The sequence below is a fragment of the Cibotium barometz genome, chromosome 60 (genome assembly GCF_041138505.1).
Source record: "Cibotium barometz isolate CiBa-2024 chromosome 60, ASM4113850v1, whole genome shotgun sequence".
In the NCBI taxonomy this organism is placed as follows: Eukaryota; Viridiplantae; Streptophyta; class Polypodiopsida; order Cyatheales; family Cibotiaceae; genus Cibotium; species Cibotium barometz.
The window spans coordinates 34,753,913-34,780,384 of NC_141105.1; the positions used below are offsets into that span (position 1 = coordinate 34,753,913).

The following is a 26,472-nucleotide window of genomic DNA, read 5'->3' on the forward strand; positions in this document are numbered from 1 at the left end:
AAATAGCACCCTCAACACCCCCAACCCAACCCACCCACACAAACCCCTCCCCCTAAAGGTTCTGCTAGATAGCACCCTTCAACACCCCCACCCCACACGCGCACACAAACCCCTCTCCTAAAAACAAAAAAGAACCCATGCCTCCACACCTTCCCAGGCCCCCATAACAATGGAAGAGAGACCCCGCACATACTGCCAAAAGCAGCCTCCACCAAAGCAAGGATTGCGCCCAGCCAAGATGGAGATGTCCATGCCTATGTGGGAGAGATTTTCCCATCTTGCACCTTGAGGTATTAGCCACTACACCGAAGTATTTGTTGGCGACCCCATCATCACTGACTACGCTTGATGGGACAACCCCCCCAACACACCCCCCCCCCCCCCCCCCCAATTTGGAAACACTCAAGGAGCTTAGGAGCTTATCAAAGTATCTTATCACAGGTTGCACTTCTGCAGTTGGTGGCAAAGCGCCCCCCCGCCCCCCCCCCCCCCCCCCGCGGAAAAAAAAAACCACCACGAGGGCCGTGCTCACCATAGTCCAAGATCCCACCACTTCAACACCCTAGGGGACTCACCCTCTTAAGCCCTCCTTGGTGACCCCTCCCCTCCTCCCCAGTTTCTACACCCACCCACCCTGCTTCCCTCCAACCCCCTGATCCTGAGCAACCCAGTCCTCCCCCTCCCTTCCTCCCCAATTTCTATCACCACCCACTCCCCGCTTCCCTCCAGCCCCCTGATCCCATCCCTCCCGAGCAACCCGGTCCTCCCCCTAGTTTCTAGAAACCCCCCCACATCCGCTCCTCCACCCCCCCCCCATCCCATCCCTCCCTCGTAACCCGGTCCTCCCCCTCCCCTCCTCCCCAGTTTCTACAAACCCCCCCTTCCCACCCCCTGATCCCATCCCTCCCGAGCAATCTGGTCCTCCCCCTCACAACCAACAACCTTGTCGCATCAAACCTCATGCCCTCCTGCTCCCTCCAAGCTAGGTAGTAGTCCATCCAGAGGTTCACCTATCCTGTGAAGACCATCTTCACCGTGTGCTAGCCCATGCGCATATGGTGGCTCCTCACCAACCTTCGTGGTTCTACAACATGCCAACTCCACCCACCAGATGTGAATCAGCAACACAAGCATTTTCACTATGAAACCTCTATGCATGACCTTGAGCTACTCACAAAGCAAGGCATAGCCCAAGCATAAAAGAGAGAAATTGCACTAAGCAAACTTAAGCAACTAATCAAAGGGATAATGAGAAAGCATAATGGCAAGCTCAATAGAAGACGATCAAAAGGTGCAAGAGCATGTCCTCAAAGACCACTTGGATCACTCAAATTAGCTTACAAATCAAAAAATAACTATATCAATATAAAGACTCGTGAAGGGATATCTATGCGACACCTTTGTGCAGCACCTACACCACTCACGACTATTCTGCCACCTACACCACTTAAATGTCCACCTTCTAGACTCTACCAACAGTTAATCTAGTCCTTAGTGATTTCCACCTTACATAGGAGTTTGTCTACACCTTTAGCAATCACACAAAATGCTAAACTATTGTCACTAGAACTTACACTAAGCGCCCAACATGTGGATGATTTTGATCATATTTTTAACAAGCAATCTTCTCTTTCACTTTATGCGTGGTCCCAGACTGCCAATGGGCCTACTCTTGAATGGCTGACCACAATTAGGGACCACATCATCTTCTTCTCCTAATCAGAGGCGAGGGAGGGCCACCTCTTTATCTTCTTCCATGTAGGCTTCCCTGCACAGCACGGCTATAAATTTCTCCACAATAAGAAGGTTCATCTGCTCACAAAGCACAGCAGAGTGGAACGGAAGCCCACTCATCCTACTTAGCTGATCCCATTCACTCCCACCTCGAGCACCTTCAACTCCGCACTGATGACTATACTAACGTTTAAAACCTCATCCAACTCACACCCTCTGAGCGATTGAGCCCTCTAGAGCGTTTCTCTTCATTGGGCTGACATGAGGTAGAGCATATCTACAGCAGTTACTGGAAAGAAGATCAGAGATCTACATTCAGTAACATTTTGTACTTGAACAGTGCAGTTGTACCCCATTTTCTTATATGTAGTTTAGTTTGGGTACTTCTGTGTTGTGCATGTGTCTCTATTCCGTTGTGCTATCTTCTCTGTTATTCACCTGCACATTAGGCACAAGTCTTACCACATTTGGTATCAGAGCCTAACCTTGCTTCACCTAGATTTGCGCATGCAGGTGGTGTCAATGGATCAATTATGGGATTTTTAGGGGATTTTTACCCCCCCTAAAGGTATGCAACGCTTTCGAAATTTTTTATTAAGATATGAAACATTTATTAAATGTGCTTCATGAAACACCTAGAAACTAGGCTTGCCAAAAAGAGATGCATGCACCTAGCTGAAGCCAAAGTTGTGACAATGCTGTTCTTTGAAGTCTCATAAGTGTGTACACATCTCAGGTTCAAATTTCTGAATGGTTGCCTTAGTAATCAAGATAACAAAAGCAAGATTTCGAAGACCACAGGCTTCATTGCCCAATTTCATGGTTCAATCTTAATGGCATTCTCACAATTCTATAGCTGAACTATATTCATGCCCTAGTCACGAATCACCATTTCCGTTCTAAGCCATGGCTTGCCTAGTAGTGCATCAAAAGACTCCGGTAACCGGGATACCAGTAGAACCACAATCGGAGTCAAATCTTATCTAATCATGAAAATCTGTACAAAAATTTATAGGTTATGATTGTTTCACAAACAAGAACTAGCTAACCTCAGAATCTCGTGATCCCAGCAAACTTCTGTCATTGACATTTGCAGATCCAATCAAGACAACCCTATCGTCAATGACCATAACTTTACTATGGACATAAACCTGCAATGAGCACCAGATCCACACCCACCCCCCCCCCCCCAAAAAAAAAAAGAAAAAACATGTAAATCGCATAATTGCTTTCCAATACACTGCAAATACTCGAATTAAAAAGATTCAGAATTTGGTAAATCTCTCTAAACCTACACTCTACCTGACAGGTAACTAGTGGGCAACCTTCAGACAGTTTACCATAGTTCCTCAGTCCATAAAAAGACACATAGTTCTCTGCTTCTGAACCAACAGCATCATACAACCGCTGCAACAAAGAATTTCTTCCTCTGCAAATAGTACGATATTGCCAATGCATTATTGCTCTTACTGTGGCTGCACCAGCATCATCCACACCCCCCTGCACAAATAAATTGCTCTACCACACTTAGATGTCGAAATTAACAACCTAATATTTAGAGAATTGTCATGTGTGTGTGTATAGATATGTGTTTGTGTGTGTGTGTGTGTGTGTGTGTGTGTGTGTGTGTGTGTGTGTGTGAATCATACATATCTGAATTCACCCCTTCAGCACCCTTATGAGTTCTTCCGAGCCTCGTTGCGGCAGTCCTTATATGATGCCGTGCATGAGGGAGATTTGGATGTTTCTTGTGTTCAGCTTGTCTTTTTCTGTTTCTGATGGATAGGGCATAGGCTTTTTTCTTAAGCACTGCCCTGATCTTGCATTCAACTTTTTTACTGCTGTTTTTAAGTTCTAGGGTTTAGACATCCTCCTGATGTCAAACCTTTTTGTACATTTATGATATAATGCAATTTCAACTGGTTTTACAAAAAAAAAAAAAGTGTGTGTGTGCGCGTGCGCGCGCGCGCCGCGCACGTATTCATCCATCCATCCATAGGTACACACACACACACACACACACACACACACATATACACATATATATATAGACACTTTTTTTTTTGTGAAACCACTGCTTCATTAAGGAAAGTATGGTACATTCATAGCTGTCCCAAGGTGGGACAACTACTACTCAGTTATCAGAAACAGTGGGAAAACACCTCCAACTGTTGAAAGGAAAGATCTCCAAGGTCAAGAATCTCGGAGTGAAAGGTAAAGAGACCTCCTGAAAAAAGTGAAGCATATGATCTCCACATGGTAAAAAATCAGCTGATTTCGTGCATGGTAGATCGTCCACAAAGCCTAATATCTAGTCCAAGAAAGGAAAACTGTGTAATCTGGCAAAGGCAAAGAAAAGCGCCCGAACATCCAAAAGAATTTCCCGAAGTTGTTGTCGGGATATCACTCTCTCAAGTGCCCTGACAGACTGTCCCCAAGAGAGCACGAGAAGAGGGGCATCCCCATACCAAATGAATAACTATCTCTTGGCGATGAGAACCCCTCTTGCAAGAGGCACGTGCAATGTTTCTCTTAGCTAAGAAGGTCCCGACCCGGAGTGCACCCACAATGCATCTCCACAATAAAAGTTGTCGTTTGAGAGGCAATTTGCTCTTCCAAACTGTGGTCAAAGAGGCCTTCCACCAGCGAAGAGGTTTGTTTACATACCACAATTGATTTGCATGTGTCTATATCCAAGGTGGAGGGAGAAAAATTTTATAAGCTCTAGCTGCCGTGAGGTGATGGAAAGAGTAACGAGGTATACACACACACACACACACACACACACACACACACACACACACATGCATATATATGTGTGTGTGTGGTAGGCTGGTAGCGTGAGAGACCTACCGACTAGCATGCGTGAGAGAGGCTATCAATTTTCTCAACTATGGACCTGCTCGACCACTAGAGACCTGCTCACTCATAGACATACTCGCTTGCAGTCATGTTCGCCTGTGGTCCTACTCGACCTACTTCACCTGTTTTGCCTACTCGACCTTTTCATCCGTTTTGGCCTGCTTGCATCCATAACTGATGGAGAGCACTTGGAGAAGATGCTCGCAACAAGAAGAGATGAAGGTGAAGATTTGCGAACTAACAGGTCACAAAAAACAGAAACAGCACAATAAACTCTCGCCAATATCACACACAAACACACACCCACACACACAAGGCAGCCAAGAAGCTAAAGAGGAAGCAAAGATGGAAACTATGAAACAAGAGGGAGCCAGTAGCAACAAGAAAGGAGCAAAACAGCAGGCGAACAAGGCAGACATATGGAAAGAAGTAGAAGAGCAAGTGAGGCTCACACAGATAGCAGATGCATAGGTGAGCCAAAAACAAGTCAAAAAGAAGTCGAGCAGGCAAGCAAATACTATACTATGAAAGAAGGCATGTTGATGTCACGGATTCTAAGAAGCCAAGACATGAGGATCTTGCTGCGCAGTTTCTTTATGATGTACTGCATCAAGATTTTCAGGACGCAAAGTGGAAGAAACCCAAACCTACACTGAACTGCACTATCCCAAAGAATGCAATTCTCCCCAGAGTAAGAAAGTTCTCTGAACAAGCTGTAATCCTCTTCTTCCAGCCCGGGTGCCCTCTGCGGACGATGTTGGACAGTGGTTGAACACAGTGCTTGCAGGTTTACATGTAGAAAGTGTTTAATATGCAAGCCGTGGTTTTTATGAAGTGGTGCTCAAGCAGCCTGACTTCAAGAAACCTACACTGAAGTGCACTATCCCAAAGAATGTAATTCTCCCCAAAGTAAACATTCTCCCCAAAGTAAACAAGTTCTCTAGACAGGCTATAATCCTCTTCTTTCTGGGCCGGGTGCCCTCTGCGGAGGATGTTGGACAATGGTTGAACACAGTGCTTGCAAGTTTACACGTAGAAGGTGTTTACTACACAGCCCGTTGTTTTTATGAAGTGGTGCTCAACCAACCTGACTTCAAGCAGCAGTTATTTCAAAAGTCTCCTTTGTTCTTTGGTCAACAGATGGTCCATGTGCTGCTATCTTGGACCCCTACTACAGACTATCACACACTCGTGCAGCATCGTTGTCCCGTCTGGGTGGAAGTTGTTGGCTTCCCTGTGATTTTTTGTGATGCTCTTCCATATCTAGCACAAAGTCTTGGCACAGTTATCTTCCCTCCCAATGTCATGGGTAATCGTAATAAGTTCTATGTTTTGTGGGACACACCAACCCCTGAATCGATAAGTATGGAAGTTGATGATGTGCATATGGGTGAAAAATGTTTCGAGCTCCAACGGGGTGCATTTTCAGGAGCTCGTTTTCACTGCCATAAATTTGGACACACTGCAGATGACTACCCCACCCTCAACTTACACCCGCCTGCTGATTCCTTGCCACCCACAACTTTGGTTAAAGATAATGCCCCTCCATCTAAGATAGGTCAAACAGGACCCATGATTGGTATACAAACTAGAGGAAAAGGCGTTGTGCAACCACAATTAGTGCCCCAACAAGCACAACAAGTAGCAATGCAAAAAAAAAAACACGTCTTCTAAGGACAAAGCTGCTATAGATGTGCGTAGACTTGCTTTGCATAAGGACGGCTAGCAAACCCTTAATTCCAAAAAGATTACACAGCCACGTCAGTTACAACTCCGTGATTGGTCTAATCCTTCCTCTACGGAGATTCGTGCTTCATCTTCTAGTACTGCATCTATCTCTGCATGCTGGTATGCTCTGGTCTAATGTTATGAAAGGTGGCATTTGGGCTTTGCAGGGTGATATTGATACGATGATTATTTAGCCATCTCTTTTCTCTTGTTCATGATGATGAATGCACCTATAAAATGTGCATCATACAATGTACAGGGTTTGTGTTCCTCTGACAAATGGAGACTTGTTTGGGAATATGTGCATAAGATGCATCTTGATATCATGTAATTTGAAGAACATAACCAGCATGAATTTGCTGGCAAGATAGGTTTCTTTGGTGGTTACTGTATATATTATGCTGGGTTGAGTTCTTTTTCTGGTGTTTGTGTGTTGGTTAAGATTTTGGATAGGGGTCTCCATCCAGTGTAATATGGTTTTGTGCCTCATAGACAAATAACAAATAACATTGCTAATGTCTTGGCATAGAATATGCAAAATATATCAACAAGCAAAATGTGCTCTGTAACATGCAGTAGATGTAGAATCCTCTTACACACAGTCTCACACCGCCTTCTGTATCCTGAGTTTTGTGAGTCTTTAGCAATCCACTTTATCACTTCACACTTTAAGAGATGAGAGAGAGAGATTTGTACACCTTATTGGGTCCCAAATTTAAGAGATGAGAGAGAGAGATAGAGATTTGTACATTTTATTGGGTCCCAAATTACCCACTAAAGGGCCCCCTCCTATTGCTAGGAGTATTTGCTTTATTACTTTGAAGAGAATGACTGACTTTGGACTGTACATAAGCCAAACGCAAGACCTTCGGAGGACCAAGAGTCAGGCTGACTGTACACTACTGTAGAAGCACCAATGATGTCCAATCTCGAAGCCAATGCACTCTTCCAAGGGGCTGTAGCAAGGCTGCAAACTGTGGCTGAGAAAAGGGCTGAATTGGGACTGTTCTAGGCTGTGAATATGCAACGATGATGCTTGAGTTTGCTGCGTTTTCCTTCACCCGGGAGGATGGAGAAAACGATGGGATATGAATGCTGAAATCTGCTGTGGGCTGAGAAGGGCTGAAGCGCTTCTTCACACTGTTGCGGTTCTTCTTGCTGAATGCTTGTATGCTGAAAACGATGATGCTTGATTGGCTGAATTCTGAGATGAATGACAAGATGCAACGCTTGCTATTTATATGGGTGTTTAGAGCTGGTCAGCCGGCTACAGAGCTGATCGGCTGAGATAAATATGCTACACAACTTGCTAATGTGATATATGCTGATTATTATGCTAAGTAATGCTAATTAGCTGGCCGACTGGATGATAATAATAGATAAATGGTATAATGCTTATTCAAGGCTTATGCAAGGGTTCACATGCACATGAGATGAATGCTATGGAAATGCAAAATGCTTTCTAATGCAAACCCTAAGGCTTCTACTGACTTCTACATGCATAAATGATTCTCTTGAAGTGAGTTAAGGGACTTGATTGACTGAGCGACACTCTAAGGCTGAGGAATGACCTACATGGCTCGTGCCTGACATCCCCGACTGGGGATTACAATGGGGCCACGGCATACGACAATATTGTTGGAAATATAATCCAACATGGTCACAAATATCCTAAGCCTAATTGTGGAAAATAATGTATCCAAAAGAAGTATTATCCTAAGGTCGTAAACCTAAGATATGTAGCATGCATTACGCATGGACATGTGTCATGGAATCTCCTCTAACTGCCTAAGCAATGATGTAAGCAAAGGCAACTCTTATTTGGCTATAAAATCCTTGTACTGGTTCATTAGAAAAAGAAGAGAGAATCACTTTTTCCAAACATGAATGGTACTTGTGTATTTCCTCCTTAGTTACTTCAATTGGTATCAGAGCATTGGTCCTAGGCCACCCCCCCGCCCCCCCCCCCCCCCCCCCCCACACACTTCAAAAGTCGTGAAGACACCATTTGTGAGCTACTATCATTTACAACACAGAGCTTTCCAGCCCAAATCCTTTGTTGGTAAGTTTTTTTTTTTTTCCCGAGAAAAGATCCTTTCATTAGTTTAAAAAAACGCCCACTGGGCTACAAAAAAAACTCTCCTGCTCATAAGAAGGCAGAGTAGAGATTCAATCAAGGCAGCTAGGGAGACTCTCCCTAGGTGCAAAAAGGGTACAAAGATCAGTACAAATAACTGAGAGCTATATCATACAATAGGAGGGGGGAAAAGCCAAACAGGTGGCCTGTAATGCCAGCGGGGGTACCCGCGTGTAGTGTATAGAAGGGGCCGCTACGCCAAGTGGTGTGGAAGGCCTGGCGCCGCAAAATCGCTGCATCCGAGTCGCCCCGGATGCGGTCATACTGTCCGCGCAGGTTGTGGATCAACTCTTGCCAAATCCCCCCGAACAGTCTCTGCTGGTGGCTCCAGTCACCCCTCAAAGACCCTGAAACACCGGGCTCTCCAGGTGAACCAGATGGTGAGGCTGCTAAGGAGCTCCCATCGTAAATCCCTCTCCTGTGTCCAGACGGCGGACGAGAAATCCGGTGAAGGAAATGACCCACTGTCCAAGAAGATATTCACTAGTCGGGATGTGATTTTTGATGAAAAATCAGAATTATCCATGGCTAGTTATGATGCAAATCAAGCTGAACATGATGTGTTTGAAGGCCTACTACCTATGGAGTTTCATTCCACAGTTGGTGATCCAACCCATGAGGGTGCAGGGCAGCCAGCTAATCATGAAGGTGGTGCAGAAATTCAGCAGGAGATTGAGCCAGAAGTTGAGCCAAATATGGGGCAACAGGCTCCACAGGTCAGACATATACCTATATGTATTTGAGGACATTACAGGACAGCCATCTAGATGCTCCTCTTGCTGGCCGTACTCGTAGGGAGACACGGACCAATGAGCATGCACACATCATGGATTTGAATATGGTTATGGCAGCTAGTTTACAGGATGATGATGAGCCTGATTCATTTGTGGATGCACGAGACAATGTGCATTGGAACAAAGCCATGCAAGATGAACTTGATTCTATTAAAAAGAATCAAACATGGGATTTGGTTGATCTGCCCAAAGGCAAGAAAGCCATTGGTACTAAGTGGGTCTATAAGTTGAAAAGACATGCAGATGGATCCATTGACAGGTACAAAGCCTGTCTAGTTGCAAAGGGCTATGCACAGAAGAAGGGCATTGATTATGAGGAGACATTTGCTCCTACATCCTGTATGTCGACACTTAGGAGTGTCATTGCATTGGCTGCACATCGTGGTTGGGTTGTTCATCAGTTGGACATCAAGACTGCTTTCCTACATGGGGGCCTCGAGGAGGAAGTTTATGTACATCAGCCCATAGGTTTTGCAGAACATGGTCATGAAGGGAAAGTATGCAGGCTGAAAAAGGCCTTGTATGGTTTGAAACAAGCTCCACGAGCTTGGTATGCAAAGATAGATGCTTTTCTGCTCACTCAAGGCTTTGTGAACACTCCATCAGAAGCCACTTTGTATGTAAAGAAAGAAGAGAAAGATCTGCTGGTCATCAGTCTTTATGTAGATGATCTTTTGCTCACGGGATCAAATGATGATAAAATTGCAGCTTTTAAAGAGATACTGCAACAAACATTTGCCATGTCTGATTTGGGGCTCGTACACTACTATTTGGGCATACAGTTTGTGCAGGATAACAGAGGCATTGGGTTGTTGCAATCTTGGTATGTTGCTAAACTTCTGGAGAAGTTCAAATTTCAGGATTGCAAGCCTATCAGCACTCCTATGGAGCCTGGGATGAAACTGTCACTACAAGATGACAGTATTTTATTTGATGCCACTATATAATGCTCAAGCTGTTGGGTGCCTTATTTACTTGTGTACTACACGGCCAGATATTCAGTATGTTGTATCTCAGTTGAGCAGATTCATGCACAGCCCGCGATTGTCACATTGGCAAGCTGTGAAGCGTGTATTTCGATATTTGTAGGGTACCTTGTCTCTTGGATTGCTTTATCGTGAGGGGGGTGACATGCAGCTATATGCTTACAGTGATTCAGATTGGGCTGGTGATTTTGATACCAGACATTCCACTAGTGGAAATTGTTTCTTTCTTGGCTCTTCATGTATTTCTTGGCTAAGCAAGAAACAGACCACAGTGGCCACTTCGTCTTGTGAGGCAGAGTACAGAGCAGCCTACACTACTACCGTTGAGTGTGTATGGCTGCGTCGTCTTATGACTGATATGGATATTTTAGTGGAGGAGCCTACACCTATCTATACTGATAGTCAGTGTGCCATTGCCGTGGCCAGGAATCCTGTGTTTCATGCTCGCACGAAACACATTGAGATTCACTATCACTTTGTTCGGGATAGACTCCAGGCAGGTGATATCAGTCTAATTTACTGCCCTACAGATCAGAATGTGGCAGACATCTTCACCAAGGCACTAACAGGTGCGATATTCGAAGCATTCCGCACTGCTTTGAATTTGTTTCCTTTTGGTGGATGATGTACAGTGATCACATATCGCTCCAGGGGGGTTTGTTGGATTTTATGTTGTGTATGCACCCAGGGGAGTGCTAGTGATCATCAGTAGGTTACTGGGGCACTTTTTACTTCAGTTAGTGGAGGGTTTTTCTCCCAGTTTAGCTTAGTTTCACTTATAGCGGTTTATAAGTGGTTTGGTCCACATGGCACAGTTTATGGCCGGACCATGTGAACACACTTTAGGTCACATCTTTTATATGTGGCTATTGTACCCTTTTTATAATGATCAATATATGAGCAAACGTGTTCCTCTCTCTCTCTCTCTCTCTCTCTCTCTCTCTCTCTCTCTCTCACGCTTTCTGTTGGTGTGCCTTCCAAAACCCTAACCCTAACAACTCTTTCCTACATACATTAGTGCTCTATCATTTGGAGGTGGATGGGTTTACACCTGGTCTCTGCACCCACATATCTCAAAGACACAACAATTTTCTTTTCAGGTTCAAAAGGCCTCATTCCAACGGGATTTCATTCCTCTTTTGGGTGTGACATGATTTTAGGAATCTAGTGGTTTCGTTAGTATGAACCTATTCCCAATTGGGAGCAAGACACTTTTATTATTTGTAAAGGTTTTTTGAGCTTGTCATGATTCGTGGGGATAGGAGCATTCTTGGCATTCCTATGATTTCTCATCTCCGGGTGCGATGAACTATCTGCAAGGGAGTGGAAGGAGCATTGATTTATGTTCGTGCTGAGACAGCTTCTATTTCATTGATAATAGTTGTCTCATCTTCTTCTTCAATCCCTCAATTGGCAGATCCCCTTTCTTGACATTAGGACATTCTGCTTATGGACAAACTCCCGCCCAGTCTTCCACCCTCTCGTCCTGAAGATCATCATATCGTTTTGGTCCCTGGGACAGAGCCTCCTAGCAAGTTTCCCTATCATCTTTCCAAGACTTCCAAGGACAAGCTAGAAAGCACTCAGTGATCACAACACTCAAACATTTGAAGCTTGTTCTTTATGGACGAGTTTCACAGTCAAAACAGACCAACAGCACTTTAGTGGCTCCCAACGATGCCAAGTGCCCAGTGGAGTGATCGGCAAGCTAGCAGGACTTAGATCTTCCAACAATTTGGAGGAATGATCACGTACATCTTGGTGAGCATAACCCAGTGGCAGATACTCTTAGTAGAAAGACCAGCACCGAGACCATGCAGGCGTCTACCATTCTCAAAATCTCTGGAAAAGACTTCGATAGCATGAAAGGTCAGCATGTTGATTCCGCAAAGTTTGTCCCAAGCTTTCTTTCCGTAGTTTTGGACCTTTTCCTATAGTTAAGAAGCTTAGTGATGTCTCCATGAAGTTAAAGTTGCCTAAAGTTGGATGATGCATGATGTTTTCCATGCTTCTTGGCTAAAACCATATGTTGGACTAGAAGTTTTTGTTGATGTTTCAGATGAATAGCAGCCAGACGTGGTTGACGAAGTAGAAGTCATGGAGTATGAGCAGATCCTTCTTCATCGTTGGAAGCATGGTTGCGGTCGAAGACCCCGTCAATTCTACACGAAATTCCGAGATCGAGGTACCCACGAAGCCGTTTGGCTAGACGAGGAGTTCTTTCAAGAGTACCCCGAGTTATTGGCGGACTACTTGGAAGCCATGAACCTGCCGCCAAGCTAAGCAGGAGGGAATGTCACATGCACTCTGCATTGTAGTGCATGCTGACAAGATGGCTCATCATCAATGCATCATTATCAAGCAGTAGGACCCTTCAGGATATGATATTTGAAGTAACTAAGGAGGAAATACACAAGTACCATTCATGTTTGGAAAAAGTGATTCTCTCTTCTTTTTCTAATGAACCAGTAGAAGGATTTTATAGCCAAATGGGAGTTGCCTTTGCTTACATCATTGCTTAGGCAATTATAGGAGATTCCATGACACATGTCCATGCTTAATGCATGCTACATATCTTAGGTTGATGACCTTAGGATAATACTTCTTTTGGATACATTATTTTCCACAATTAGGCTTAGGATATTTGTGACCATGTTACCCTCCCTTAAGCCAAACATGGGAACATTTCTACTACCTATGACAACTACACCTTGACATACATAGCTTTATTTGACATAGTTGTCCCATGAGAAAATAGGATAGAACCCTCCCTTAATCACAATAGAGCATGGTGTTCTTCCTTTACAAGTTCAAGGTATGGACAAAATAAGTGGGTATGCACAATAGGTTGGATCAACTGGACAAGATCCACCATACATAAGTGGTTCTCACAACAAGGGTTAAAGCTAACAAGGGTGTAACAATGTGGCAGTTAACATAATTGACTTAACAATGTTGAACATTGCTTCTCCTTCCTTTGATTATCTTTGTTGAAGAAGCTTCTTGTGTATCCTTCTTGTAGCATAGTCCTTACTGCTCCTTTCTTCATTTTATCAACCTTATCTTGGAGCTGGATCTTCTTCATGGAATGTGTTCCTGTGATAATCCTCAACATTAAAAGCTTACAAAATAGTGGAACATCAGTGCATATACATCCTTGAGGCTTGACAAGTTGCCTTCTTGACCATACATGACAGTAGGCATACAAGATATGATGCATTTTAAGCATAACTGGACATATTGAGTGCATGGGAGAGAGCTTTATAGACATAGCTCTATTACAAGGATGATGAGGGGATTGTAGGCTCAGTACAAACTGAGATTTAAACATGATTAACATGTACTAACATTGAAAGTACCTTCCCTCTATGCATACAAGGCACAAAAACTCTTTTTGAGTAAACCTGAAAAATGACAGTCGGTAGATGGCTTATGGTTTGTACCACGAATAGAGATGGGCCAAGCCCTTTTAGTGGGTAAATCTTGGGCACTGTAACTAACTTACCACCAAAGGCATGGCCAGGAGGCCAATCTTCAGAGGGCAAAGCAGTCGCTACAGGTTTTTGGTGCAACTTCGGGAGCATTTATCAATTGGCGCAAGACAGTGGCCTTTTGGATCAGTAGCGCTCCCACTCCGGCATGGAGCCGGACCCGGGTTTTAGATGGATTCCTCCTGGCACAGCAGTGCAGTATTTGGGATGCCAGATTGGACTTGATTTGTCACATGAGCAGCAGATCGCCCCGCTTCTTTTGAGCATTTGGAAAAAGCTTTTGTATTGGAGTACAGCTCGGCTATCCTTGGCTAGGAGGGTGGTGGTGACAAATCAGGTGCTTTTAGCGACCATGTGGTACATCACGTCTTGCTGGATCTTCTCGAGCTCTTGCATCAGCCAGGTATAGAGGCTGATCAGGAACTTTCTTTGGTCTGGGCGGGACGGTCAGCCAGCCCGGGCTAAGGTTGCTTGAGCAGTTATTACTCTTCCGCTGGCCCAGGGGGGCTTGGGCATTATAGATCCAGTTGATCACAGTAGAGCCTTATTGGGGAAGCTTATTGTTCGGGGGCTGCTTCCCGGCGCTGAGCCTTAGAAGGAGCTTCTTTTTCAGCGACTGCAGACTAGGGCTCCTCCAGCAGGGGGCACTTGGGCACCAGAGATACGATGGATCTTCATAGAGATGAGGAGGACAGGCCTCAGTAGAGGATGGGAGGACAGATTTGCCTTGAGCATCCTGCGAGCTTGGGAGCTGCTGAGACCGGGGCTTTCTCAGAGACCTCCTACTTGTGATGAGGAGCGGGCCAGACAGCCGCTCATCTGGAGCCCCGCGGTACGCACTGAGCAGGGTCATATGCTGGGTTCTCGGCCTCGTCTAGCCTGGGGACCATTGGCGGCAGGCCCAGTACGCAGTTTTGGAGACTGGCAGGCCTTCTGTAGTCTCCCAGAGGAGGTCCAGGTGGAAAGGCTGAGTCACTTCAGAGGGGGGCTGATTATGAGGGATGACATTCAGGAGGCACTCACTGAGGAGTGGTTCACGCCTTTCGAGCCAGCGGCCCCACGGTGGATGGGAGCCTTTACACAGATGGAGATCCTGATTGCTGTCAGAGCCTGCACTGAAGATGGTAGATGCCTCTACTATGAGATCGAGGATGAGGGCAGACTTCAGAGAGTGGAGGCAGAGTCGCCTTTGGTTGCAGAGTGCATCTTTCAGAGGATACGGGTAGTGGCCGCCGCTTCCCGGAAGTGGCATATTGATCCAGACCCTGCAGATGTGGACTCTGATTGGCGCATTTGGGCATATGCTGCGCGCCCCTTGGCCTGGCTCCAGTGGGACCCTGGCGAGTACGAGTGGCATGATCCTAATGCGTCCCCCGAGGCCATAGAGATTACCTTTTTACAGTACACTGTTCGGTTGGGGAGGCATATTTTGACTGCGAGGAGGATGGTCTCTCCAGTTGCAGCGGAGCATTGGCGGCTATAGGGACTCTCACAAGAGTTCCTGGAGGATTTTTGGGCCAGGCTCTGGGCTAGTCGACAGGCACGCAGGATCTCGACTTTTCAGTGGCTGGTTGCCCACAGGGGCTCTGCAGTTGGCACCTGGCTTGTCTACAGTGGTCTTCCGGCGGCCTGTGTCCGATGCGGCCACCCATTGGAGACACAGAGACACTGCCTATGGGACTGTCCACAGGCGCAGCAGATTTGGCTGAGGATGCTGTGCATTTTGGCCCCCCTCTCCAGAGGGCATGTATACGTGGGGTGCCACTGCTTGGTCGACATCGTCAGGGCCTGCTCTGGGATACGAGACGGAGCAGGACAGCCAGGCCATCAAATTCATTAGGGGCCAGCCTCGCCCTATAACCGGTAGCCCTTGCTCTCACGGCTATACCCAACAAAAATACATTTTGTGGCTTTATCATCCAACTTCCTCCTCAACTCTTTGGGTATGTGTGCATATGCAAGACACCCAAAAGTACGAAAGTGTGATACGGAAGGCTTGCGGCCATGCCAAGCCTCAAAAGGAGTAATGGAAACCAATGCCTTTGTGGGACATCGATTCAAAATATGACAAGCACACATAACAGCTTCCATCCAAAAGACATGTGGTAGCTTCTTTGCCTTTAACATACATCTGGCCATCTCCATGAGTGACCGATTCTTCCTTTCTGCAACCCCATTTTGCTGTGGAGTATAAGCAGTAGTATACTGATGCTTGATACCTGTACTCTCAAGAAAGGAATTCAACATGTGTGACATATATTCCCCCCCTCGGTCAGAACAGAGGGTCTTAACCTTGCATCCTGACTCTGTTTCAGCAAGTGCTACAAAGGCCAAAAATGCATCATATACCTGTGATTTCCGTGTCAACGGATAGACCCAGCATATACGAGAGAAGTCATCAATAAATGTAGCAAAATAGAAGCAACCTCCTAATGACTTCGTCTGCATGGGACCACAAAGATCACTGTGTATAAGCTGCAACTTTGCAGTTGCTCGTAGAGCCTGATCACGTGGAAAGGAAAACCGATGCATTTTTCCCAAAATACATCCTTCACATATGTGATCTGGAGGCTTCTCCATAAGAGGTAGGTCTGTCAACATGTTATGTCACGGCATAAGCATAAGACTACCAAAATTTACATGCCCCATGCGAGCATGCCATAACTCCGCATCAACCATAGCTGGAGTAAGAGTGAATGCATGATAAGCGGACTGATCCACTGGCTGAAATGCATCCAACTGATAGAGTCCATGACATAATGTACCAGTAAGCATTAGCTTTGTCTCTGACCATGCATTTGTCATCATCAAAGTTGACTTGCATACCACACTGTGCTAAAGAAGAAATGGACAACAGATTCTTCTTTATCCCTGGTACATATAAGGCATCTGTAAGGCGAAGAATAGAGCCATCAATGGCTGTGAGCTGAATCTCCCCAATGCCACGAACTGGATATGAAGCATTATTGGCACACTGAACGGACTTGCCAACAAGTGCAGGGCATACATTACAAAACAAATCCCTGTGAGATGTAATATGCTTTGAAGCACGACTATCAAAATATCAAGTACATGCATGCTCAGTCACACTGAGTGCCTGTGAAGACCAAGAGGCATCATAACTGCATGTGTAGAAACAGTAATCCCTATCTACAACAACGGAAGCAATCTCCGGAGGAGCTTTAGAGGCATCTTTTATAGACATCCCAAACTCCTTCTCCTTCTCTTTGGCAATCCTCTTCCTACACTCTGTGATGTAGTGACCTGGCTTCTTACAGTAATGGCATTTGCCCTTCTTCTTGGGTTGTCCATCACCTTTCTTGGTATCCTGGGATGAACCACCATCACCTGAATTCTGATTTGAACTCTTTGGCTGAAACTTGCCTTTCCCTTTTTGACCTGTCACAAATGCTTGTTCAGCACTTGTGTTCATGTTCATGTTCATGTTCTTCCTGTAACAAGAGAGTAACAAGTTCCTGATACTTTAGGGGCTCAATAGCATTCCTCATGCTAAGGTTCAAAGAGGTATGAAAAGCCAAGTAGGATCTTGGCAAAGAGTTTAAGATGGTGGATACAAGCTGTGTCTCAGGAATAATCTCATCCACATTGATGAGTTGCTCTCTCAAATCCTGCAGCTTGTTCAAGTGGCTAGACATATCATCTCCTTCATGCATCTTCTGGTTTTCCAGCTCTCTATTCAAAAATGAGATCCGTGCCTCATTACAAGCAGCATACATCTGCTCCAAAGTCACCCATGCATTTCGTGAAGAGCCAGCTGAACGAATATGAGGTATAATAGACCTCTGTACTGACAATGCAATAAGTGATAAGGCTTGTGCATCTTTGGCATCCCATGTCTTCTGGGCATTTGTTCTTTGAACAGACTGTGGCTGAACCGGTGCCTGTGCCTGTTGTCCTCTTCCACAAGCACCCCCTTGAGGAGGAGTCTCTAGAGCCAATGGACCTGGACGTGATTCATCACCACTAACAAAATCCCAAAGACCTTTTGCCACGAGCACATTTCTCAGCATGAAACTCCACAAGGAGTAATTCGTGCCATCCAGCTTGTCTTCCTTAGACAAGTACGTGAACACATCACTCTGCTGTTGATTTGCCATTATGCTAGTGCACAATGTTGTACCTGTGTATCAAAAAACCCAAAAACAACAACCCTGAAAGCAACTGTACTCCACTGAGTACAACTAACCCAAATATGCTTGCACTCTCAATCCTTTGAATGTGCAAAACAATGCACCACTGACTGAGTAGAGCAACAAAAGTGGCTCACACAGTGCCAAAATGCCCAAAATTTCTGCACCCAAAGCCTTGCAAAAGCCTGTAGAGGTTTCTTTGCAAGAAAACCTCTCTGTATCTGCTAGAAAAACTTTCACAGAAAAAACGCCCAAATTTCAAAACATGAAAAGCTTTAAATTTTACCCGTGTGATTTTGCAGGTACTGGTCGGCTGTAGGCTGTATGGAACAGGTGTCCGGAGCAGTGTACGGAGGAGAAGCGGCGACTGTATTGCTGCAGGTATACGCAGCAGGTGCTGGTCGTCTGCTGTCTGCTGTACGGAGCAGACTGTACGTTGTACGGACTGTACAAAACAGCAAACCAGGCTGTACGGGCAGAGTTGTACGGCGGGCAGAGTTGTACGGCGGGCAGAGTTGGAATAGCTGTACGGAACAACCGGCGCCTGTATGGACAGACAGCAGGACTGTACGGCTGTCTGTGTAGGACTGTACGTGGACTGGAGATCGGGCAGATGATTAGATGATTGGCTGCAGCTGATATCACTAGCACTCCCTTGGGTGCATACACAGCATAAAACCCAACAATGTATGGCTCATTTTGGTAGCCAGCTGGGGAGAGATGGCGTCCTTAAAACTGCCCATGTCAAATAAGACTACAAACTGGCGGCCCTTGCCAAAGCCATAAGCTCGGATCAAGCTTTTCTGTGTGGCTGCAGCCTCACCCTCTTGCTTAGCATCAACCACCACGGATGGCATGGGATGCATAGAAGGTAAGAGCTGATCCGCATTGGTGGTGGCAGGCGGTGCTAGAGGAGCGGGGGATGTTGTGGCAACTGTGGCATATGCTCTTTGGAGGCTTGCTCCGCTTGCCATTTTTGACAATCCTTCTTACCATGCCCGATGGTATGACAATAGAAACATCGGTTTTCTCACTGGTACTTCCTTTGCTCCTCTGGAGAAAGATAGCCTCCAGTGATGCCTGCTTTAGCCTTTTCCTCGGGGGCTTTCTTACGCTTGGGTTCCTTACCCCCTGAACTAGAGTTAGAACTGTTGTCTGCCTTAGCGTCTTTAGAAGACAGAGTACCCTTACCTAGTTGGGTTTTGGTACTAGACTGTGGTTGTTTCGGCTTGCCTCTCTTCATCTTCATTTCTTCATTTTGAGCAAGAGTCAAAGCTTGGTCATATGTGCTAGGTTCAAAGTTACGAATTGTGAACCGAATGTTGGGATCCAATCCACGAAAATATTGATCCATCTTGGCCTACCCTGATAACCCTAACTGTTGTGCTAAAGTGATAACCTTACCAGAGAATTGAAGCACGGGTGAACCGTTTTGTTTGAGTCCATAGAACTCATCTACCAGGTTGGTCATATACTAGGGAGGGAGAAATCTAGTCTTTAGGTCGGTGTCCCAGTGAAAAACTGACACCTATGGTCTGGTCTATATGTAAACTAGACCAATGCTGCCACCAACTAACTGCCTCACCCGTAAGGTGGGGAGCCACTACATGGACTTTATCTTGAGGATCTATTAGCTTCGCCAAAGGAAAATATGCACTAAACTGATGAATAAATTGATTACAGCTAAATGAACACACTTACCGTCATACTTACTAAAGTTTGGCCGAGTCTGGATGACGGTCGTTGATGTCGCGGGAATTTGGCTAGTGGCACCTATGGGCGGAGAGACTGAAGAGAGGGTGTGTTGAAATTGCAAATGCATGGCCTCCCTTTCCCGCTTGTGTTCGATAGATCTACTCGGGCTACACATACACCAGACATGGGTGTCTCCGTCAGAGACTAGTAAGAAGTGTGAGTTCTACAAAGATCACTTCGAGACTCTCCGAGGATGGATTCTTTGAGATCCCGGGATACATACAGATACACATGTCACATGCCATGCGTATCAGAATCGGCCAGCTCAGGGTATCCTCCCACCGCCTCATAGTAGAGACTGGCAGAGCTGAGGATATCCCACATGAGGAGAGGGCATGCACAGTATGCATCACAGGAGCACTAGAGGATGAGGCCCATTATAAGCTCAGTTGCCCGGCTTACTATGAGATACGGGGGAGATTCCACTGCCTCTTCCGAGAGGGATTCAGACCACTCACACAGGTGATATAATTTGAGGATCAAAGGTGCTTGGGCATGTACTTGATGGAGCTCAGACGACACAGGGATGTAGTGTTGAGGCAGCATGCTAAGAGACAGCCCCGGCTCCGACAGGACACCTCACAGCGAGCCATCACAGATTTCTTTGTGGTACATACATCCACATCGGAATCCACTGCCCACAACAATTCCTCTACTACGACATCAGAGCCCACCACCCATACCCACGCTCCAGCTCCACGCCCCAAAGGAGTTCTTAGTGAGAGAGCTCGATCCATTCTGCGAGCCAGACATCCCCGACCCAGAGCATTAGGACCCTCCACCACACAGAGACAAATTCGTGAGGTTCTCCGCCGACATGTCACGCTCCCATCAAAAAGGCCTGTCATTCACTCCACCATCAGATCAGCTCTGGGTCGAGGCGGGTATCGTCATTAGCTGATCACAGCATATCTCACTCTACACAGAATCATCCGTTGATCATATGTGCGTCAAATGTTTTATTTTACTTTTTCTTTCAGTTTTCCATGGCTTAGTATATCCATGGTACCATTGTATTGGTCTCATAGGTCCTTGGGGTCTTCCGTAGACGTTTATATAACTTTCTTTCTTCTCGATCAAGCTCTCGTTGGTTGGATTATTTGTAGGTTTTCCTCTTGCATTAGCTTCCTCTTCTTCCCTCGCCTTTTGTTATAGCCTCCATTTCAGCCGCCTATGTGTCCATCATGCTGAGAAGCAAATCAATGAGTTGTGAATGCATGATAAATATCAAGTGATCAAAGACTAGGTCAGGGATTGCAGCCTTGCACGATGAGGTAAGATTTGGTGACGCAAGGAAGCACAATTTACCCCAATTAACCCACGTGCAATGAAGAGAACCCAAATTCACTTTTCCCAATGTGTTAGGGTTTTCTAGAAATAGAAAGAAGAGTGCGGCCAAATTACACATTCAGCACACACAAGAGTCCTAAACTAATGCTCTGTATTATATACAAGAAGAAGAAATCCAACTGAAATTCAAGTATAAGATGTGGTTGAGAATGAAGACGTCAAGTCACAGCCTTGTGACCAGTAGCACTTTGCCTACAGAGAAATGCTCTATGAAGTCCAACACTGAGAAAAGCACATGAATATGGCGATTTGGCTACCCACGTATATAAATGCTCCTAGGCGGCCAGTAGCATCATTGTTGGGAACCTGTACTCGATTGCCATGTCATCAATGCCATGTGTGTGTGTATATATATACGTGTGTGTGTACTTCCATATATATGTGTGTGTGCGCACGCGCACGTGTGTGTGTGTGTGTGTGTGTGTGTATACAAGACACACACACACACACACACACACAACACATGTATATATATATTTATATACGCACATATGTATATGTATATATCTATGTAGATATATCTATATATATACATGTATATATATTTATATATTTATTTTACACACACTGTCACGTGCACACCCATCACATGTACAAGTGGCATGGCATCATCAAGCATTAATCAGGACATTTATTCAGGCATGTATCAGCATAAGCATGTATATGGGGGTGTTTCAGCACCAACATCAATACTTTAGTCATCATGAGCATATAAGGCATTCATTTGCATCTGGTCAGGAGTGTTAGCACCAGCCGACAGCAGTATGACCAGCCGACAGCATGGTATGGGCAGCCGACAGCCTTCTAGGCATTTATGACAAGTCATGAGCATCTGGGGGGCTGGCCAACCAGCAACCATGTTCCCATATAAATAGAAGCGCATCATTTCAGTCCAGTATATCTCAGTTCAGCGCATCATCATCTCAGTTCTGTTCATATATGTCAGTTCAGCAAACGCATTGAGCATCCATCTCCTCAGTGTTTCCTTCCCAGGTAACAAGGAGAGCATCCGCGTTTTCAGCATATAGACAGCATACATCAGTTTCAAGCCATCCCTTCAGCGTTTCCTTCCCAGGAGACAAGGGAAAGTCAGTGGGACAGCAGTTCATCCAGCATATAGGCAGCATATTCAGCATATCAGTCATCAATCCTACCTCCTACATAGAGGGAAGCCGGCATCAAAGGGTGGACCTCAGCATTGGAGCAAGGAACAGTCCTCAGCATCAGCATTCAGCCCATTCCTCTCATCCCAAGAAGGATCTTCAACTAGGACAGCATCATAGATCTATTTAGATCTCATTGTAAACCCATTCATCTAATATAGCTGCATTGCATTGCATTGACACTATCTGTCTTTTCTTAAGCATCATTAAGTGCAGTTTAGTTAGCCTAAGGTTGTGTTTACAACGGTCAGTCTCTCACATGTCACATTGGTATCAGAGCGTTACAAGGTAACCAGCCTTAGTTCATTTTCATTCCATCAGTCATTCAGTCAGACATCATGTTAATCGCTTCCGCACAGTTAAACCCAGTTCTCAAAATCTTGCACGCCATCCTTAGGGATTTTCCCTTAGGCATGCATTAGTAACCCATCCATTTGCATTCTTGCACGGCATATAGGGTTGCACATGGCTTGCATAGCAGTCAGTCTTGCATCTGCAAGGCATACATGTTTGCCCATGAATTCTCTGGGGAATAAGGACATCCATCATCAAAGGAGTACATAAAGTTTTGGGCTTCAACTGGCACTAGCAGGGGGTTCTCTTCCACAGAAGAAGACGGAAGTTTGCTCCAACATCGCCTCAGGAGGTTCAGAGTTTCAGGTACGACTTAGATGGTAGGTGAAAGGATTCCACAGACAAGTCAAGGGTGACTCAGGTATTTCCAAGCAATTTTAGCAGCATTTGCCATTCAGTTCCCGCACTAGACAAGTCTTTGGCTCAAAGGATTCAACTACTACAGTCGACCTCAATCCCGGCATAAGAAGTCAGAAGGGGGCAGTGGTTTCAGTGGAGAAGGATCAGCAGAGGAGTCGAAAGGTTGCCAGGTATACCACCTAGCAACAGTTTAGCAGAGGGGAATGTCACGTGCACACCCATCACGTGTACAAGTGGCATGGCATCATCAAGCATTAATCAGGACATTTATTCAGGCATGTATCAGCATAAGCATGTATATGGGGGTGTTTCAGCACCAACATCAATACTTTAGTCATCATGAGCATATAAGGCATTCATTTGCATTGGGTCAGGAGTGTTAGCACCAGCCGACAGCAGTATGACCAGCCGACAGCATGGTATGGGCAGCCGACAGCCTTCTAGGCATTTATGACAAGTCGTGAGCATCTGGGGGGCTGGCCGACTAGCAACCATGTTCCCATATAAATAGAAGCGCATCATTTCAGTCAAGTATATCTCAGTTCAGCGCATCATCATCTCAGTTCTGTTCATATATATCAGTTCAGCAAACGCATTGAGCATCCATATCCTCAGTGTTTCCTTCCCAGGTAACAAGGAGAGCATCAGCGTTTTCAACGTATAGACAGCATACATCAGTTTCAAGCCATCCCTTCAGCGTTTCCTTCCCAGGAGACAAGGGAAAGTCAGTGGGACAGCAGTTCATCCAGCATATAGGCAGCATATTCAGCATATCAGTCATCAATCCTACCTCCTACATAGAGGGAAGCCGGCATCGAAGGGTGGACCTCAGCACTGGAGCAAGGAACAGTCCTCAGCATCAGCATTCGGCCCATTCCTCTCATCCCGAGAAGGATCTTCATCTAGGACAGCATCATAGATCTATTTAGATCTCATTGTAAACCCATTCATCTAATATAGTTGCATTGCATTGCATTGACACTATCTGTCTTTTCTTAAGCATCATTAAGTGCAATTTAGTTAGCCTAAGGTTGTGTTTACGATGGTCAGTCTCTCACATGTCACACACACACATAGAGACACACACATACCTACTTATGTATGTATATGTATGTATGTATGTATGTATGTATGTATGTATTATACATATATGTGTGTGTGTATGTGTATGTGTATGTGTATGTTCACTTACCATTTGTCCAAACATGCCCAATGTACATACACACACACATATACGTATATGCTACCCAGTATGATACATATACTTGCAAAATGTGGATTGATCATACATTGAGGCTTTCGGATCATGTGTCTATATGGCTTAGATTATATTTTGGTATGTCGATTCATGACCATGCTTTGCATGACAGAAGATTACTGATGCTAAATAACAATTATCTATCGCATGCTCACTTTATACAGATGATACATACCGTTTTCCATCCTCTTATACTTCACATGAGAGAGGATTTCAATGTTGCTTGGTATGGTTTTGTGATGCGCGTGCAGGCTGTTATTCAAGATTATGGTAGATGGTATATGGAGGAAACTAGAATGCGGGTGGCTCATGCAAAATCAGCCCTGCAAGAATTAAATAGGCATAGAATATGCCAAATACACACACAAGGATGTCGTTATTATGCAGGTGGACATAGCTAAAGCCTTTGATACTGTCCAGTGGGATTTCATAGCACAAGTAATGGATAGAATGGGATTTGGGTGCAAAACAAAAAATGTTGTTTTCTGATTGTATCAAGAAGGTACAGAGAAATGCATTTTGGGAGGTAAACTTTTAGCCCCCTAGAAGTTAGGGAAATCTATCGGACAAAGATGTCCTCTCGGTGCTTTTTTATATCCTATTGCTACACATCCAATGCTCCTGTATATGGATAAGCTGTCACAGGATGGCCTGCTACATGGAATTTCCATGGGGAATGGAAACAATTTTGTGGCTCAAGCCTATCCCAATGATTCTTTATTTTTCCCTCAGAACACACAACCTGATGTGAGGGTAATCATGCAAGCTTTGTCACTTTATGGGTTGGCTGCTGGGCTGAACGTCAACTTTGCAAAATCAAAGCTGTTCCCACTGAAAATTTATGATTGGCATAGATTACTCTAGCCAAGACAAATTGTGCCACCTGATCAGATAGTCAGACATCTTGGATACCCCATTGAATGGGAGATCCCTCAAAGAAGAGACTGAGTGGGTGATGCAAAAGCTACATCACAAAATTGAATATTGGAAGCTGTCTACATGGCCTTTGCATGGATGTTTGCGAATAGTGCAGTCTACAATCATGGCGTATGTGCAATTCTATCTCCCTTTGCTGCCTTGGTCTCGCAGAAATACTGACACTTTCATGTCTAAAGGCCTCAAATGCTTGTGGAAAACAAAAGCGGACAGAAAAGCCCTTCATATGATGAAGAAAGATTTGGTTTGCTCGCCTAAGATGCAAATATTCTCAATATCCATTATCATGTTCTCGCAAGGAAGGTGATGCTTCTACCTGCTTTTGTAGCACATTCAAAGCCATGGGCTTGCATGTTGGGTAGTATGTGTCTCCGTTCGTACAAAAGAAATGTCGACTCTTTTTCTTTCTTCCGTAGATCACTTTACCAACCTCTCAGAGAATCTTATGATCTTGAGAGCTTGCTTTTCTACAGGTTAAGGTGTTTTCCCACTGTTTCTAATCTTCTGAGTCCTGGCTGTCCCACTCTGGGACAGCTATGAATGTACATTACTTTTATTAAAGCATGTATATACACTTGCATACATACATGTGTGTCCATGCACGCATGCGTGTGTGGGTGCATGGAGGTGTGCGGGCGGGCAGGCGTGCACGCGTGTGTGTGTGTGTGTGTGTGTGTGAGAGAGAGAGAGAGAGAGAGAGAGAGAGAGAGAAAGAAAGAAAGATATATTAAGTGTCTACTAAAGACCCAATGGACCTATGAGACCAAAGTGATACAATAATGTAAATGGCATATCATCATGGAATGGAAAATAAAACAGAAAGTAAACATAAACATAATAGCTATCTCACTAGGGTGATACAAAGCTGTCCATGGAATACTAAGAACATAGAAACATGAGAGCAGCATCAGCTCCGAGTAGATGGTATACCACTCTCCAAAATATCGAGCATGGGGCTAATGAGTATGGCCAAGAGGTCTCCCTCAGCTATGTCACGTGGGAAGTCTCAAAGAGTTTTCACACAAAAAAAAATTTGTGTGTGTGAGAGAGAAAGAAAGAAAGAAAGAAAGATATATTAACGTCTACGAGAGGCCAAAGTCGGCCTATGAGAGAGAGAGAGAGAGAGAGAGAGAGAGAGACCTGGAAACCTGGCAACAGAGGTATGACCACAATAACCCGGAAACACCTTTTTTCGTTGTGAGCTTGCATAATCCGGTCATACAAAGCTTGAAGTACACGATTACGGATCACATCATCATCATCAAACCCAGATATGAAAAACTGGTTCTGCACAAGGCAGAAGAAATAACCCTTTGTTAGTGAAAGCTGTGACAACCACCAATTATGCGCAGCAGTAATGCAAGGAGGACACCAAACTCTCCCATTTGAGAGCCTCTCTCAGGGTTCAAAGAA

The 26,472-nt window shown here is 45.1% G+C and overlaps 1 protein-coding gene across 3 annotated transcripts in view; it reads right to left on the bottom strand.

Moving 5' to 3' along the window:
- PLDP1 (phospholipase D P1) overlaps window positions 1-26,472 on the bottom strand; it is a 105,079-nt gene that overhangs the window by 19,037 nt on the left and 59,570 nt on the right. For 2 of the 3 annotated variants that reach the window (XM_086794391.1, XM_086794392.1), the window contains 3 exons: window positions 26,200-26,346; window positions 3,037-3,234; window positions 2,784-2,885 (listed from right to left, as the gene is read on the bottom strand). In XM_086794391.1, the coding sequence (XP_086650517.1) occupies window positions 2,784-2,885; window positions 3,037-3,234; window positions 26,200-26,346 (447 nt within the window). The remainder of the gene's footprint in view (window positions 1-2,783; window positions 2,886-3,036; window positions 3,235-26,199; window positions 26,347-26,472) is intronic. The other variant, XM_086794393.1, reaches the window with a different exon arrangement.